We start from the raw sequence: 16,245 nt of genomic DNA, 5'->3' as shown, positions 1-16,245 counted from the left end.
AATGTCAATTCCTGGGCTAGAGAGTGCATCGCATGCCAGAAGTGTAAAGTCTCCAGTCCTTTGATCAGCTCGAAAATCTTTAGATTCAATAAGGTGGAACTACTCTGGATATCTGGTCATTGTGGCGTCGACGAAATTGAAATCTCGGAGGCTTTAGCGAAAGAGGAGTCAATCTCTCTCAAACCGGGACCGGAATCAGTAGCTTTGGCTATGGCTGTTTTCCAAAACTGGGAACAGGCTTTCCACAATGACAGGTGGCAGAGCCTAAATGCTGCTCGACACACCACACTTTTCCTGCCAGAACCGAACATGCGTACCGCAAAGTTTATTCTGTCGAAAAGCAGGAGGACTTGCAGGAGTATTATGGACATTCTGACAGGTCATAATTCACTAGCTGGGCTATGTTCAGAATAGGAATTACTCAAGATGATACGTATCCCTCCTGTAATGAGGAAGCGGACTCCACAGAGCATTTCCTATGTGAATGCCCCGCCTATGGGTGCATCAGGCATCAGATCTTTGGTGCTGATCTTCTCCAGTTGCGACGGGCAGCATCACATCCACTAACGGAAATCCTGCGATATGTTAACGAATCCGGAATATTTCGTTAGCCGGGGGTGCCGAGTACAATGGGCCAACACGGCCTGAGTGCTCAGAAGCTGTAGCTTCTTCCCCACCACACACACATCCAGGAAAAATAAATGCGTGTTTAAATTCAAACTCACAGTACTTAAGATTTCTCAATAAATTCGTTTGTTTTTAGTAAAATATAGTTTGGCTGGAATTGCGAGTAATAAACGAAATAACGTCCTAATTAGATCCAGTCCATGGGCTCGGTAAAGCAGTGCCAATTGGATTCGTTCAAAGTTGTTGCAAGTGTTGCCCTATGAAGGCGACTTCAATGTGCAGCACGAAAAGTCTAGCAATCTCATTACGCATTGGAGTTTTGGGATCAATATGGCCGCCACTTGTTGGCTGTCGTCGAGTTGTTGTGTTTTCTTCTGGTTTTTGTTTCGCATCTATTAAATACGATTTTTTCCCCGTTGTAAGTTATTTAATGATTTCCGGGCTTAGATGTTTTGTACGTTCGCGATCGGTAATTCGTTACACGAAAAGTTTTCAGACGGGAATTCATCAAAGTTGCTGGAGCTGACTGGGAGCGAGAGCAGCAGCACCAGCAGTAGAAAGTGCAGCAGTTTGACGGTCAAGCTGTTTTGCCCACAAAATGGATTATGATGAACGGATGACATTTTGGTGTTTTGCAAGAGTTCCGAGTGTGATTTAGCGTTTTAGCCACTGACTACGTGGGCCCATCACTGCGTGACGGGCCGCAAGAGAACTGAAATCGCGTCGCTAGTCAGAATCACGGAATCGTGAGTGGAGTTTTGTAAGAAAGTACGGAGTCGGTACGGAGGAGAAGGGGCGCGTTCACATCTTGTCGCGGGTGTGTTATTGAAAGTAGAGTGTGGAGAATAAAGTGACATATTTGGCCCAGGAGCGAAAGTCGTGCGTAATCCACGGGAGGCGGCGAGAATCCGTGCAACAAAGGAGATATTGAAGGGTTGCAGTGAGTTGCCTGGCATTTGTCGACGACGGGAGCAGCGCTGTCAATAATAGTTCTCCAAGTGCCTTTTAGTCGACCTAGTTTACGGTTTGTGTCGATCGTACTCCGTTCGGCGAGTGGAGTCTTACGCCAGCATGGTCTGTGACGGTGTTTTCTGCAGCGCTAGTGTGACTCGCGCACTGTGAAGCAAGTGGCCGGTTGGAAGTCGCTCCGTGCGGAGGTTTGTGCTGTTCAAATCCTCTTGGAAACAACAGATTGCGGCAAGTGTCCCTTTAGAGGCCGCTCTGAATTCACCCCCCACGTTAGGTTTGCGAAATTATTAGTTCACGGTCAGTGCAGCCGCCCGAACCGCCCATTGGACGTACGGTTTGCAACACAGTCGGGGAGTGCTTTGTGCAGTGAACATTCTGCCGAGAAGTAATGCTAATCGAGGAAGTGACCGAGTTCAGATCTTTTCGCTGAACTGCCGAGTGCAACTTGAACTGAGTTGGTGGAAACACGCAACCGCAAAGGAATACTCTACCCTTAAGGATACAACTTAATCCGATGCTACATGGATGAGACACCGGCGAATCCGGCAACTATCGAAAGGTACATTATCACTTCTTTGTTGCAGAACTCTCCATCAAATTTGAAAATGCGTTGATAAGATTGTGGTTATCTGAAATAATCTGTGGATTCCAATACCATTGACATACTTTGGACCGGTTGAAAGGGTTGATTTGATACATTTGCCACTGAACGTTTGGAGCAATGCGATTAGTCCTGTTTCGATGATCAAGGAAAGGTAGCTCTCCATATGAAGGCAGCGTGTCGCTTTTAAATCATCCGCGAAAGGCAGTCCAGAGGAGTTTTTGTCTTGTAGGCGAACAGACAGAGGAGTTTAGGATTGTCTCTTAGTTGCATCATTCGTGAAAATGTGCGTTTAATTTTGCACACAACCAACGCTGTGCTGTGCGAATCGTTACAGTATCGGACCCATAAACTTCACAAATTTTTTTGGCCGCCTTCGTTGCGTTTTCGCCTCTCATCATCATCATCATCAACGGCGCAACAACCGGTATCCGGTCTAGGCCTGTCTTAATAAGGAACTCCAGACACCCCGGTTTTGCGCCGAGGTCCACCAATTCGATATCCCTAAAAACTGTCTGGCATCCTAGCTTACGCCATCGCTCCATCTTAGGCAGGGTCTGCCTCGTCTTCTTTTCCTACCATAGATATTGCCCTTATAGACTTTCCGGGTGGGATCATCCTCATCCATACGGATTAAGCGACCCGCCCACCGTAACCTATTGAGCTGATTTTATCCACAACCGGACAGTCATGGTATCGCTCATAGATTTCGTCATTGTGTAGGCTACGGAATCGTCCATCCTCAAGTAGGGGGCCAAAAATTCTTCGAAGGACTCTTCTTTCGAACGCGGCCAAGAGTTCGCAATTCTTCTTGTTAAGAACCCAAGTCTCCGAGGAATACATGAGGACTGGCAAGATCATTGTCTTGTACAGTAAGAGCTTTGACCCTATGGTGAACAGTTTCTGTAAGCTGAAATAGGCTCTGTTGGCTGACAACAACCGTGCGTGGATTTCATCATAGTAGCTGTTATCGGTTGTGATTTTCGACCCTAGATAGGAGAAAACAGACGTCAAAAACAGACTGCGAGAAAGAAGTTCCTGTCTTCTAGAAACGTTGCTGACTTAGTTTTTTTCAAATCCCTTCGTTCCTCGGTCAAATCCTTAATACGTAAATCTAGAAACGAATATTTGTCCAGCGTGGAAGACTCATTAAAGCGCGGAAACCCGAAACCTTCTGGTGCTCTGCCCAGTTATCCCCTCCGTCCATTAAATTCTCTGACTGCTCAGCTAACTCCCCCCAACGATCTTGTGATTTACTCTGCCGCTACTTTTCGTCAGTCTATGTTCCTCCTCCTTCCTCCGAATCCCTCCCGATAGTAGACGTAGCCTGCCCCGCATCGCCTACCATTCCCCTTCTTACTCTTATCCTTGTCGAATACCTCATTGGCGAACTTGATGCCAAGGTCGGACCTGGCTTCGATGGTCTTCCCAATCTCTTTTTGATCAAAACTGGTAAGTCCATCTCCCTTCCCCTATCTCTTATTTTCAACAAAAGCCTTGAAGAGAATCATTTTCCCAGCTTGTGAAAAGAGGCTCTCATTATCCCCATTCACAAAAGTGGCGATCGTTCGCTTGCCGAGAATTACCGTCCCATTTCCCTCCTCTCCTCCTGTTCCAAAATCTTGGAAAGATATGTCAGCGACTGGTTGTCCGCCCACTTTGGCCAACACATAGTGAAAGAACAAATCGGCTTCGTTAAACGAAGGTCCACTGCCTCCAATCTGCTTGACTTTACCAACTTTGTCGCCAAATGTCTAAATTCACGGCAAGAAGTGCATACCATTTACACTGACTTCGCGAAAGCCTTCGACACTGTAAGTCACAAGGTACTTCTATCCAAACTCTCGTCCCTAAACGTTGCCATACCACTTGTTTTATGGCTTGCCTCTTACCTTTCCAACCGATCCTGCCGCGTCTCTTTTGACGGCTGTACTTCCCGCTCCTTCTCCCCCTCTTCTGGCGTCCCACAGAGGTCTATTCTGGGTCCTTTGCTATTTTTATTTTTTATTAACGACCTTCCTCCCCTCCTTACTTGTCCCTGTTTGCTCTATGCTGACGACCTTAAGCTGTTTTCGGCTATATCGTCGCCTATGGACTGTGTTTCCCTTCAGAATAACCAGGACACTCTGGTTCGTTGGTGCTCGACTAATGGTTTAGCGCTAAACGTCAGAAAGTGTCACTCTATGTGCTACTCCCTAAAATCCTCACCCACTTCTTTCTCCTACTCGCTTAACGGACATTCCTTATCCTGCTTAAATTCCACTCAAGACCTCGGAGTCACTTTCGACAATAAGCTCCGCTTTGGCACCCATTGCCTCGATGTCATCAATCGAGCAGTAAAATTGTCAGGCTTTATTCTTCGCTCTTCCTCTGACTTTGACTCCATCCAACCCTCCTTAGCTCTCTTCAATTCCCTTGTGAGGAATACCCTCGAGTATTGCTCCGTGATCTGGTCACCCACTCGTAACTGTGATTGTCTTGCCCTTGAAAATGTACAACGTAAATTCACCCGTTCTCTCTTCTTTAAGAAAAGCTTCCCTCGTGTGGATTACGCCTCCCGCCTCCGCTTTCTAAACCTTCCCTTCCTACAACAGCGTAGACCCTATCTGGATCTATGCACATTCTTTAAACTTTCCTCGGGCCTGATGGACTGCTCCGCAACTGACGAGATCACCTGCCGTCCTGCGTCTTATAACACACGTAACGCAGATATTTTCAACGCCCTTCGCGGAGCTCGAAGTCTATTTTCATTCCCCGATTCCCAGGCTTTGCCGCAATTATAATGCAAAGCAGCTTGGTCCTTTTAACTTCCCTACTTTGAGTAGTTTTAAACGTAGGATAAGTTTTTTGCTTTCTCCTCCTCCTGAGGACAATAATTAATTGGAATTCTTTCTGTTTGTTGTCCGTTAATTAAATAAATAAATAAATTGTCAACGGTCTCAAAGTTGTATTCTCCTATCCTTATTCTTCCTGTTTGACCAGTGCGGTTTGATGTTGTTGGTTGATTCGTCTTCAATGCTGACGTTGCCACCATATACTTTGTCTTCCCTTCATTGATGTGCAGCGCATCTCGCGCCGCCTGCTCGATCTGGATGAAGGCAGTTTGCACGTCTCGGGTTGTTCTTCCCATGATGTCGATATCGTCAGCATAGGCCAGTAGTTGGATGGACTTGAAGAGGATTGTACCTCTTGTATTTACCTCAGCATCACGGATCACTTCCTCGAGGGCCAAATTAAATAGGACGCATGATAGGGCATCCCCTTGTCGTAGACCGTTGTTGATGTCGAATGGTCTTGAGAGTGATCCTGCTGCTTTTATCTGGCCTCGCACATTGGTCAGGGTCGGCCTAGTCAGTCTTATTAATTTCGTCGGGATACCGAATTCTCCCATGGCCGTGTACAGTTTTACCCTGGCTATGCTATCATAGGCGGTTTTAAAGTCGATGAACAGATGATGCAACTGTTGTCCATATTCCAACAGTTTTTCCATCGCCTGCCGCAGAGAGAAAATCTGATCTGTCGCCGATTTGCCTGGAGTGAAGCCTCTTTGGTATGGACCAATGATGTTCTGCGCGTATGGGGCTATCCGGCCTAGCAAGATTTTTTTTTTTTTCTTTTTTGTGCGTACACGGAGGTGGAAAATCTTAGAAAGACACGTCCGCCGCAGCTCCGCCGCCCGAACGGCGGAACTACAGCGGGCGCGTGTGGGATTCACACCCACTAAAAACCACCCCCGGTCTCTCCAGCCCCAGCCCCGCGGGACCACCATTGAGGTATCTCCTATTTGCAGCTTTCCTCCTTCTTTGTTCTTTCAGCAACTCCTCCTGCATTTGGATGATTGCGGAGCTAACCGCAAGCCACTTCTCCTCGGACTCCAGCATCTCAGTAACCAAGCCCTCCGGGGTCACGCTCCTGCCCAGCACCTGGTTTAAGCTCCTTCTCTCCATCGCAAATCGTGGGCAGTGAAACATCACATGCTTTGGATCCTCCGGTATGCCATCGCATCTGGGACAGTTCGGAAAGTCATCCAACCCAAAGCGGTGCAGATACTGCCTGTAGCAACCACCGTGTCCCGTGAGGAACTGGGTAATGTGGTAGTTGGTATCCCCATGTTTTCGCTCAAGCCACACCCTAATGTTGGGAATGAGCCTGTGCGTCCACCGACCTTTCGCAGACTCGTCCCATCTGCGTTGCCAGAGATCAAGCGACTCTGACCTTGCCGCATTTCTACGCTGTGCATGCCCCTCCATATGTCTTGCATTGTACAGGACACTCATTTCTTTGGCCAGAATGTCAACCGGGATCATGCCTGCCACCACCAATACTGCCTCATCTGATGTGGTTCTAAAAGCACTGCAAACCCTCAAAGCCATCCGCCGGTAAACCGAGTTCACCTGCTTCCGTCTCTGAGAGTTTGCAAGCGCCTCTGCCCACACAGGCGACGAGTAGAGCAGGATGGAGCGCACCACTCCGGCTAGCACCAACCTCCGGCAATGTTTCGGCCCACCAATATTTGGCAACATTTTTGCAAGTGCCATGGTGGCACTGGCTGCCTTTTGGCATGCATACTCTAGGTGCTCCCTAAAACTCAATTTGGTGTCAATTATTACCCCCAGGTATTTGATAGCCGGCTTTTATACGACCGTATGTCCACTGACCTCCACTTTTACAGTATTATTTTTCCTGCGTTTCGTTATCAAGACCGCTTCCGTTTTCGCGTCCGCCAAGGTCAGCCCGGCCTTTTCTAGCCAGGACTTTACCGCTCTCACTGTTTCCGTTGCGTAAACCTCCACATCTTCTGGGTGTTTTGCTGCAACAACCACAGCTAGGTCATCAGCAAAGCCGACAATCGTAGTCCCCTCTGGGACGGGAAGAGCAAGCACCCCATTATACATGATATTCCACAACAGGGGACCAAGTACCGATCCCTGTGGGACCCCGGCTGTGACAATGTACTCTTTGGGGCCCTCATCCGTCCCGTACCAGAGAGTCCTCTCTGAGAGGTAGTTTTCCACCAAATTCGCTAAGTATCCGGGGACACCTATGTCAGCCAACGCCCCTTTAATTCTATTCCAGTTGGCCGAGTTGAATGCGTTTTTGACATCCAACGCCACCACGGCACAGCAGGCGCCAGAAATCAGTGCACCTTTTGCCAGGTTTACCACCATGCCAATTGCGTCCACCGTAGAGTGGGCGCGTCGGAAACCAAACTGGCGTTCCGACAAACCATTGCTGGCTTCGACGATGGGCAGAAGTCTGTTGTAGATGACTCTCTCCATCATCTTCCCCATTGTATCCAACAGGCAGATAGGACGATACGACGCTGGGTTTCCAGGTTGCTTGCCAGGCTTCGGAATCAACACCAACTTTTGCTTTTTCCACTGGGCAGGGAATATTCCTTCTTTTAGGCACGCCTCGAAGGTGTTGGCGAAAAGGTCGGGCCTAGTCTTCACTGCCAGTTTCAAAGCTCGGTTGGGGATGTCGTCACCGACCCTACCACATATTTCCCGCAGCTCCTCCACAGTTACAGGCGGTATTATGCCGTCATTTGGCTGGACAAAAACTTGCCTTCCCCTATTTTCGTGGTGAGGGAACAGAGTGGTAACAATCTGTTTCAGGAGGGGCGGACAGGTCACCTGGGGTGATTTCCGCAGCCTTTTCATCACCACTCTGTAAGCCTCGCCCCAAGGGTTTATGTCGGCATGGTCGCACAGCTGTTTGAAGCAGTTCTTTTTGCTCCTCCGAATGGCTTCCTTTAGGTGGCCACCCAATTGCTTGTGTGCCTCCTCTCGACCGTCGCCACCGGGTTTCCCCCGGAGTCTCAAAGCATCCTTGCCCGAAAACATGCGGCTCGCAAACTTGCGATTTCATTGTTCCACCAGTAGTTGGGTTGCCTACTGGGGAGCAATCGCCTTCTGGGCATAGTAGCATCGCATGCTTCCGTCACCCATCGAGTGATCTGGGTGGCTTTCTCTCCAGCCGTACCTTTCAGGGATATGTCGGATTTGAGCACCCGGCCTAGCAAGATAGTGGAGAATATCTTATAGATGGTACTCAGCAACGTGATACCTCTATAATTGCTGCACTGTGTGATATCTCCCTTTTTATGTATGAGACAGATAATGCCCCGTTGCCAGTCGTCAGGCATTGATTCGCTGTCCCATACCTTGAGCACAAGTTGATGAACCACTTGGTATAACTGGTCGCCTCCATATTTAACCAATTCGGCTGTAATTCCATCGGCTCCTGGCAACTTATGATTTTTCAGCCGATGAATTGCACGGACTGTTTCTCCTAAACTTGGAGGTGGTATTATTTGTCCGTCGTGTTCAGTTGGCGGGACCTCCAACTCGCCGATGTTCTGGTTGTTCAGTAACGCATCAAAGTACTCAACCCATCGCTCTAATATGCCCATTCTGTCGGAAATCAGATTTCCCTCTTTGTCTCGGCAGGATGAGCATCGAAGTGTATAAGGCTTCATCCTGCTGACTTGTTGGTAAAACTTGCGCGCCTGGTGTGGTTGCTCCTTGTACTTTTCTAGTTCACAGACTTGTTGGTTCTCCCCGGCTTCCTTTTTCCGTCTGTGAAGTCGCTTCTCCGCTCGACGGAGTTCCCGGTAAGTCTCTGCGCGTGCCCGCGTTCTTTGAGAATGCAACATTACTCGGTATGCGGCATTCTTCCGTTCCGTTGCTAGCTTACATTCATCGGCAAACCAGCCGTTCCGACTCCTTTTGCGGCTGGGGCCAAGTATGTTTGTGGCCGTATCCATGATAACGTTCTTTAGGTGATTGTGAAGATCATTTGTTGATGCTTCATCTCCAGGTCCTCTGTTTCCGACATGTGTCTTCCAGAGTAATTTTTGGTCTAGCGTATTCCCAAATATTTGACCTCTGTTTCTCGTTTCACCTCCATATCATGTAATGTTATGGCTTTCAGGTGATCCAGCTTACGCCTCCTAGTGAATGGTACTATGGTGGTTCTGGTTGGGTTGATCCGCGGTCCCACCTTCCTGCACCAGGCACTAGTAACCCTTAATCCAGTTTGGATTCTATCACATAGGGTATCTTCATATTTGCCCCTACAGATTAGAACAATGTCGTCCGCGTAGCCCTGGACTTGTATTCCAGTATTAGTTAACACGTCCAGGAGTTCATCCACTACCATACTCCACATCAGCGGCGATAGTACTCCACCCTGTGGACAGCCTTGAGTGGTGTTCATGATAATAGAATTTGTACCTGTTTGTACCTCTATTTGTCTGCTTTCCAGCATTTTGCCCATCCAGAGTGCCAGGGTGTTTCCCACTCCTTTGCGGCTCAGGGCATCCTGTGTCTCTGGGTGCGATGTGTTGTCGAATGCTCCTTCGATGTCCAAAAACGCGAACAGTGCAATTTCTTTTGTTTCTATGGCGTCCCGTAGTACCTCTGTCAGCTGATACAGAGCAGTTTCAGTTGACCGTCCTGCCCGGTAAGCGTGTTGACAGTGATGTAGGGGATTACGCTTTAGAACGTTAGTTCTAATATAGTTGTCTATGACCTTCTCCACCGTTTTGAATACGAACGATGTTAGGCAGATTGGTCTGAAAGATTTAGGGTGAAAAGGATCCTTTTTACCCGCTTTCGGAATAAAGATCACTTTTGCCCGTCTCCATGCCCTTGGTATGTATCCCAGTGCTATGCTCCCCTTTACCACCCTCAGAAGAAACTCTAAGATAATTCCTATGCCTCTTTGGATAAGTGCTGGGAAAATGCCATCTACTTCGGGAGATTTCAGTGGTTTAAAAGTTCCCACTGCCCATCTTAGCCTAGCTTCTGAGGATATTTTGTTTGCTAGTTCCCAGGTCTCCTTCCTTCCCATTTTATTCGTTGTTGGGGTGTCAGGCAGAATGTTGTCACCTGCCATCGTGGGGTAAGACTCCGGGAAATGAGTTCTGAGAAGCAGGTGTACCCTGTCCTCCTCATTCTCGGTGAATGTCCCATCTTCCTTTTTCAAGCAGACAGAGGATATTCCCCCGTGTTTGGCTACAACCTTGTACAGCCTGGTTGCTTCTGTGATTTGTTCGATCCCTTCACAGAATTCCCTGAAGCTGTTCCGTTTCGCTTCCCTGATCGCGTTGCTATACGCAGTCAGTGCATTTTTATACCTCTGCCAGTCCCCGGTTTGTTTTGCCCGGTTAAAGAGTTTTCGTGCCTCCGTTCTCATTCTGGCTAGGTTCTTGATGACTTTACTGTCTTGGCCGGACAGCTGACCTCATGTGCGTCAATGACGATTGTGTTGAGGTCTTCCACCGCCGTTTCTAATTCCAGTTCGCTCCTAATGTCACCGCCCCCTTGAAGTTGGGCAATGTTGTTGCTCAGGTGCGTTGTGTAGGATTCCCAATCCGTTCTCTTGGGCTTCCTTATTATTCTTTTTATTTCGGAGTTACCCTCAATGTCGAATCTGATTATCCTGTTGTGTATGCTGCCTGTAATATTTCTCTCGCTAAAATTAAATCTAACTTTAAAGATTTGAATTTAAAGCCGCCTCTATTCGGGGCTGAAAACAAGAATTCATATCGTAAAAGAGTAACTCTTCAAATTGTCTTTATCTTTCCACATCAACATAATCGTCCGCTTATACCCCTGAGCTCAGGGAATTTGTCTCCAAGATTGGCGCTTACTTCTCGTTTTCCATTCATTGAGGGAGTACGAATGGTCTTATGTGCGTAGAATACAATAAACATTAAACGATGACAGCAGAAATAAAAATATGGAGCTTTCCCCGGAGTTGCGCGAGGAAAGCCATCCGAGATTCACAAATAGTTTCGCTGGTCATATCTGCTTGCAAGTAGAAAATTTTCTTGAACTTTTCCACATTACCACCCACTTACGTGGAGTGATGTCAATAGATAATAAATAGCAAACGTGAACGCTAGTTCTCTTCCACTGAATGAGAGCTGAAAATTATCGATCGGCGGAGTCGTGTCTCGTGCGCTCGGTCGTCTGTTTTGTTACGTCCGCGAGACATTGTGCTGCAAGAGTATGAGTAGCATTTGTGAAAAAATGTTGAATAAGTCTAGGAGGCGACAGGAGGAGTAGGAAGAGCAAGAGGAGCTTGGCTCGGTTGCATCGCCTAAAGGACCTAAAGGATGCAAAAGGGGCGCCTGTAGGGCTCGACAGGCGGAACGTGGAATGTAAGAGCGCGCCTCCCGCCAAGTGGGAAAAGGCCGTGCATGCATCTGAAACGCGCAAGATCAATGAAGTTTTTCACGGCGATGACCTCATCACACCTGCAATATTATTGCTCGTCGTCGTAGTCGCTGATTTGTTTACAATTTCCGTCAGTTGGAATCGCGAGTCGAGTAGATTTGCATACGGACTTCTCCGTTCAATACGTATTCAAGTCGTAAGTTGAGCAATTAATGTCGGCTAACCGCTGGAAATGCGTTTTCATGTATAGTTCGCTCAGTAGACTTGTCGAAATATAGGCAAGAGAAACGAGACAATTTGCGGTTTTCAAAGAAAGAGGTCTTGGAGTCTTTTGGCGAAATGGAATGATGTAAGAATCGTTTTTAGTGAAGACTGTGATTGATACTAGCTTTTCAATGGTGGACTGCATCATCTTTCCGTAATGCATCTCAACTCCTGTGCGCAGTTGATAATTTACATTTTCGTGCTAGTCATTCAGTAAGACTGCATCGTTCGATGCTATCTTTGAAAGCATCTTAAACTTAGCTACAATCTGTATCTCTCCAATAAGGAACTAAGAAGGCAACAACATTTTCGATTTAGTTTCAAATCAATTTGAGTGAGTACAATGAGTTATTATTATATAAAATTACAATCGATAAGAGCCGCAATTTCTCACCTCGTTCCTGCTGTGTTCGTAGAGGCAAACAGACAAAAAGAGTGCTTAAATGTCGTTCTGAACTCTGTTGTTATGTAAATAGTTTTATAAGTCGCGTAGGTTCATCGTTCGCATCGAAATCGTGTAATTTTCAACATATGTGATAATTTGGCAGAGTTCCAAAGTATCCAGTCGGAAAGTGGTACTGGGGAGAGCCAACATTTAGAGACACAATCATCATCATCAACGGCGCAACAACCGGTATCCGGTCTAGGCCTGCCTTAGTAAGGAACTCCAAACATCCCGGTTTTGCGCCGAGGTCCACCAATTCGATATCCCTAAAAGTTGTCTGGCGTCCTGGCCTACGCCATCGCTCCATCTTAGGCAGGGTCTGCCTCGTCTTCTTTTTCTACCATAGATATTGCCCTTATAGACTTTCTGGGTGGGATCATCCTCATACGGATTAAGTGACCCGCCCACCGCAACCTGTTAAGCCGGATTTTATCCACAACCGGACGGTCATGGTATCGCTCATAGATTTCGTCATTGTGTAGGCTACGGAACCGTCCATCCTCATGTAAGGGGCCAAAAATTCTTCGGAGGATTCTTCTCTCGAACGCGGCCAAGAGTTCGCAATTTTTCTTGCTAAGAACCCAAGTTTCCGAGGAATACATGAGGACTGGCAAGATCATATGTACAGTAAAAGCTTTGACCCTATGGTGAGTCGTTTCGAGCGGAACAGTCTTTGTAAGCTGAAATAGGCTCTGTTGGCTGACAACAACCGTGCGCGGATTTCATCATCGTAGTTGTTATCGGTTGTAATTTTTGACCCTAGATAGGCGAAATTGTCAACGGTCTGAAAGTTGTATTCTCCTATTCTTATTCTTCTTCGTGTTTGACCAGTGCGGTTTGATGTTGTTGGTTGGTTGGTTTCCGGTGCTGACGTTGCCACCATATATTTTGTCTTGCCTTCATTGATGTGCAGCTCAAGATCTCGCGCCGCCTGCTCGATCTGGATGAAGGCAGTTTGTACATCTCGGGTGGTTCTTCCCATGATGTCGATATCGTCAGTATAGGCCAGTAGTTGGGTGGACTTGAAGAGGAGCGTACCTCTTGCATTTACCTCAGCATTACGGATCACTTTCTCGAAGGCCAGGTTAAAGAGGACGCATGATAGCGCATCCCCTTGTCGTAGACCGTTGTTGATGTTGAATGGTCTTGAGAGTGATCCTGCTGCTTTTATCTGACCTCGCACATTGGTCAGGGTCAGCTTAGTCAAAGGGTAGTATAGGTCCCAGGGCGAAACGTGGATTGGTACCCACGATGGAGCATAAAACCTGGGAAATGCCTGCTGAACCAACATCAACAGCTCTACTACCAAACCCTATCTCCATATCCACGTGGTGACCGCTGGGAGCTCTTTTTTAACGAAAAGCTGCAGGCGGAGAAGGATGATGGCGAGTCTCCCGCGCCTAAAAACGGGACAAATTGTACCAACTGGTCCTCCAGGTTGGGGGTTGGGTAGGGCTGACAACCCTACACGGAAAACAATTTGTTACGAAGCCACAACAGGAGGGAAAAAAAAGAGACACAATGCGATCCCTTAAAGCGGACTATAGATTGTTTGGAGTATTTGACCCTGAATATGCCGAAAAGATGTTCAAAACAATAGATCAGGTAGGAGACAATGAAGCTAATCGGTTGGGACTACTCAAAAACCAAACATCAGTTCGATGCGACGATTAGCATTATGAAACAGGACAGGTTGCGACAAAGGAGAAATTCGATCAACTAGAATATCGCATCAAGGAAATCTTAACTAAGATCAAGAACAATGTGAAAGAGGCATACCAGTCGAAAGTGTTTCACTTGCTTATGTCATTGTCCATCTAAATGACGCTGATGACTTCCAGTCTACAAGTCTGCAAGTGTCCTTAGTCGACGTCTACAACTGTCGTTAGTCGACGTCTTAATCGACACTCACCATGGGAGGATAAACCCTTTATTGCTGTCATCGCAACAGTTGGAAACAGAGATTATTAAAATCAAAACCCATTTGCCAGCAGATCTTCAATTGCCTGTAGAGTAGGGGGATTTGCTACCGCTATATGAGATCATGTCTCTAAAAGGAGTTTTAACTAAAGGATATGCAATCTTTACTGCCAAACAGTACTTGTCAAGAAAACTTCGATTTATTCAAAGTAATTCCATCAAATATTTAACACCACTACTTGCAGTCAATTTGCATCGAGATCAGTATGTTCCAATGAATAAGGAAGCACTGAATTCATGTATGCAGGTCAAAGAAGGGGATTTTCTTTGCCCTGGTATCCAGGCAATTTATAACAAAGGTCTCGGATTACATTCCTGTAAAGGCAGTCTATTTTCCAATGAAACTAACACAGACTTCAAGTTCATTGAGCTGAAAACCGGATTTTCGCCGTTAAGACATCAGTGCGAATCACAACACAATGTGGGACCGAAACTCTACAGATAGTTATCGAGGGTTATTGACTGCTTCGTGTCTCACCTGATTGCATTCTGAAACACAGGCTCTTAATTATCCATAGTCACCTTATCACAACAAGTTCCATCTTCTTTTTCTTCAGCCTTTGTCCCGTTCACAAGCGGGGTCGGCTCGTCGTGATCGGCTTCGCCATTTGGCTCTATCGAATGCCTGATCTGGGTGCAATCTCGAGGCTTTCAAATCCCCATCCAGCGTATCAAGCCACCGTTGCTTAGGTCTGCCTTTTGGTCGTTTACCATCGACTTCGATGTTCAGACCAATCTTGGCAAGTGAATTCTCGTTTGCACGAATTGCGTGACCATACCATCGAAGACGCCTCTCGCAACTTTTCCACGATCGGTGCAACCCCATAACGATCGCGGATATCCTCATTTCGGATGTGATCTAAACGTGTGACACCACTAGTCCAACGTAGCATCTTTGTCTCCATTACCGCAAGACGCCGTTCATTGTCTTTTATGGTCGGCCAACACTCCGAACCATAGAGAGCGACTGGACGGACGACATTGCGATAAATTTTAGATTTGAGACGTTCGTTGATACGTCGATCACAAAGGACACCAGTTGTGGAACGCCATTTCATCCAGGTTGCGTTAATGCGTGAAGCAATTTCATAACGCAGCTCTCCATTAGCTGATAGCGTTGACCCGAGGTATTTAAATCGCTCAGTTCTGGGCAGATCACTGCCGCTGACAGTGATTGTGCCTGTTTCATGGGGATCGGTCGTCAAAAATTCAGTTTTGTTTAGATTCAATCTGAGACCGTGTTGCATGAGGCGATCATTCCATTTTTGGACAAGTTGCTCGAGATCATTTTTGCTATCAGATGCTAGGAAAACATCATCTGCATAAAGCAGTGTGTAGGGCGCTGTACGTTGGATATCCCGTGTGACGGTGTCCATAATTAGGACAAAGAGGAGTGGTGAGAGGGCACTTCCTTGATGAACACCAACAGAGACACGAAGCGGTTTTGATACACCCGCCATACTTCGAACTTTACTTTTCGGATCGTGGTAGAGCAATTGAACCCAGCGCACGAGTTCTTCTGGCACGAAGTGTTGTCGTAAAGCATACCAGATGAGTTCGTGTGGTACACGGTCAAACGCTTTCTCTAGACCCAGAAAGGCAATGTAAAGAGGGCGATGCTTCTCACGGTGTTTCTCCATGAGTAACCGCGCAGCGTGTATTGCGTCAGTAGTTGCGCAATTCTTGACAAATCCGGCTTGATTCACGGTTATTTCAACGATTTCGCGAATACGGTTGTCAAGAATGCGTTGAAAAATCTTCATGGTATGGGAAAGTAACCGGGTCGGACGGTAATTTGAACATTCTGCTGGGCTACCTTTCTTTTTCCATATTGGAACAGTGGTACTTTCTTGCCAGTCAGATGGTGTTCTTCTTTCCTGAATAACCCGGTTAAAGAATTCACTGAGCCACAGTGTTGGGTCCCAGCTCTTCGCTTTCCAGAGCTCAGATGCGATGTCGTCAGGTCCTGTTGCTTTCCCCGATTTCATTTGTTTTATTGCCTCCTCGACTTCAGTTGCGCTGACTGGTGGAACTGCTCCAAATGTCGGCAATGATTGTGGAAGTGGAGGATGAGCAAATTCTTCAGTTGAAATCTGCTCGAAGTATTCTCGCCATCTATCCGTTGCGGCTCGACGGTTGGTAAGCAAAGTACCGTTCTTGTCATTAACACA

At 47.0% G+C, this 16,245-nt stretch overlaps 1 protein-coding gene across 8 annotated transcripts in view; it reads left to right on the top strand.

Moving 5' to 3' along the window:
* The first annotated feature begins 949 nt into the window (after window positions 1–949).
* Window positions 950–16,245, top strand: part of LOC119655610 (rho guanine nucleotide exchange factor 11) — a 181,848-nt gene continuing 166,552 nt past the window's right edge. For 5 of the 8 annotated variants that reach the window (XM_038061576.1, XM_038061578.1, XM_038061573.1 and 2 more), the window contains exon 1: window positions 950–2,155. Coding sequence is in view for 5 of the 8 variants with exons in the window: in XM_038061578.1 (XP_037917506.1) it covers window positions 2,118–2,155 (38 nt within the window). In the remaining 3 variants the exon portion in view is untranslated. Of the gene's footprint in view, window positions 2,156–11,522; window positions 11,735–11,798; window positions 11,984–16,245 lie in introns of those variants that run through there. The other 3 variants (XM_038061577.1, XM_038061574.1, XM_038061575.1) reach the window with 2 other exon arrangements.

This window comes from Hermetia illucens, chromosome 4 (genome assembly GCF_905115235.1).
Source record: "Hermetia illucens chromosome 4, iHerIll2.2.curated.20191125, whole genome shotgun sequence".
Lineage (NCBI taxonomy): Eukaryota > Metazoa > Arthropoda > Insecta > Diptera > Stratiomyidae > Hermetia > Hermetia illucens.
This window is presented reverse-complemented; position numbering and strand designations above follow the sequence as displayed.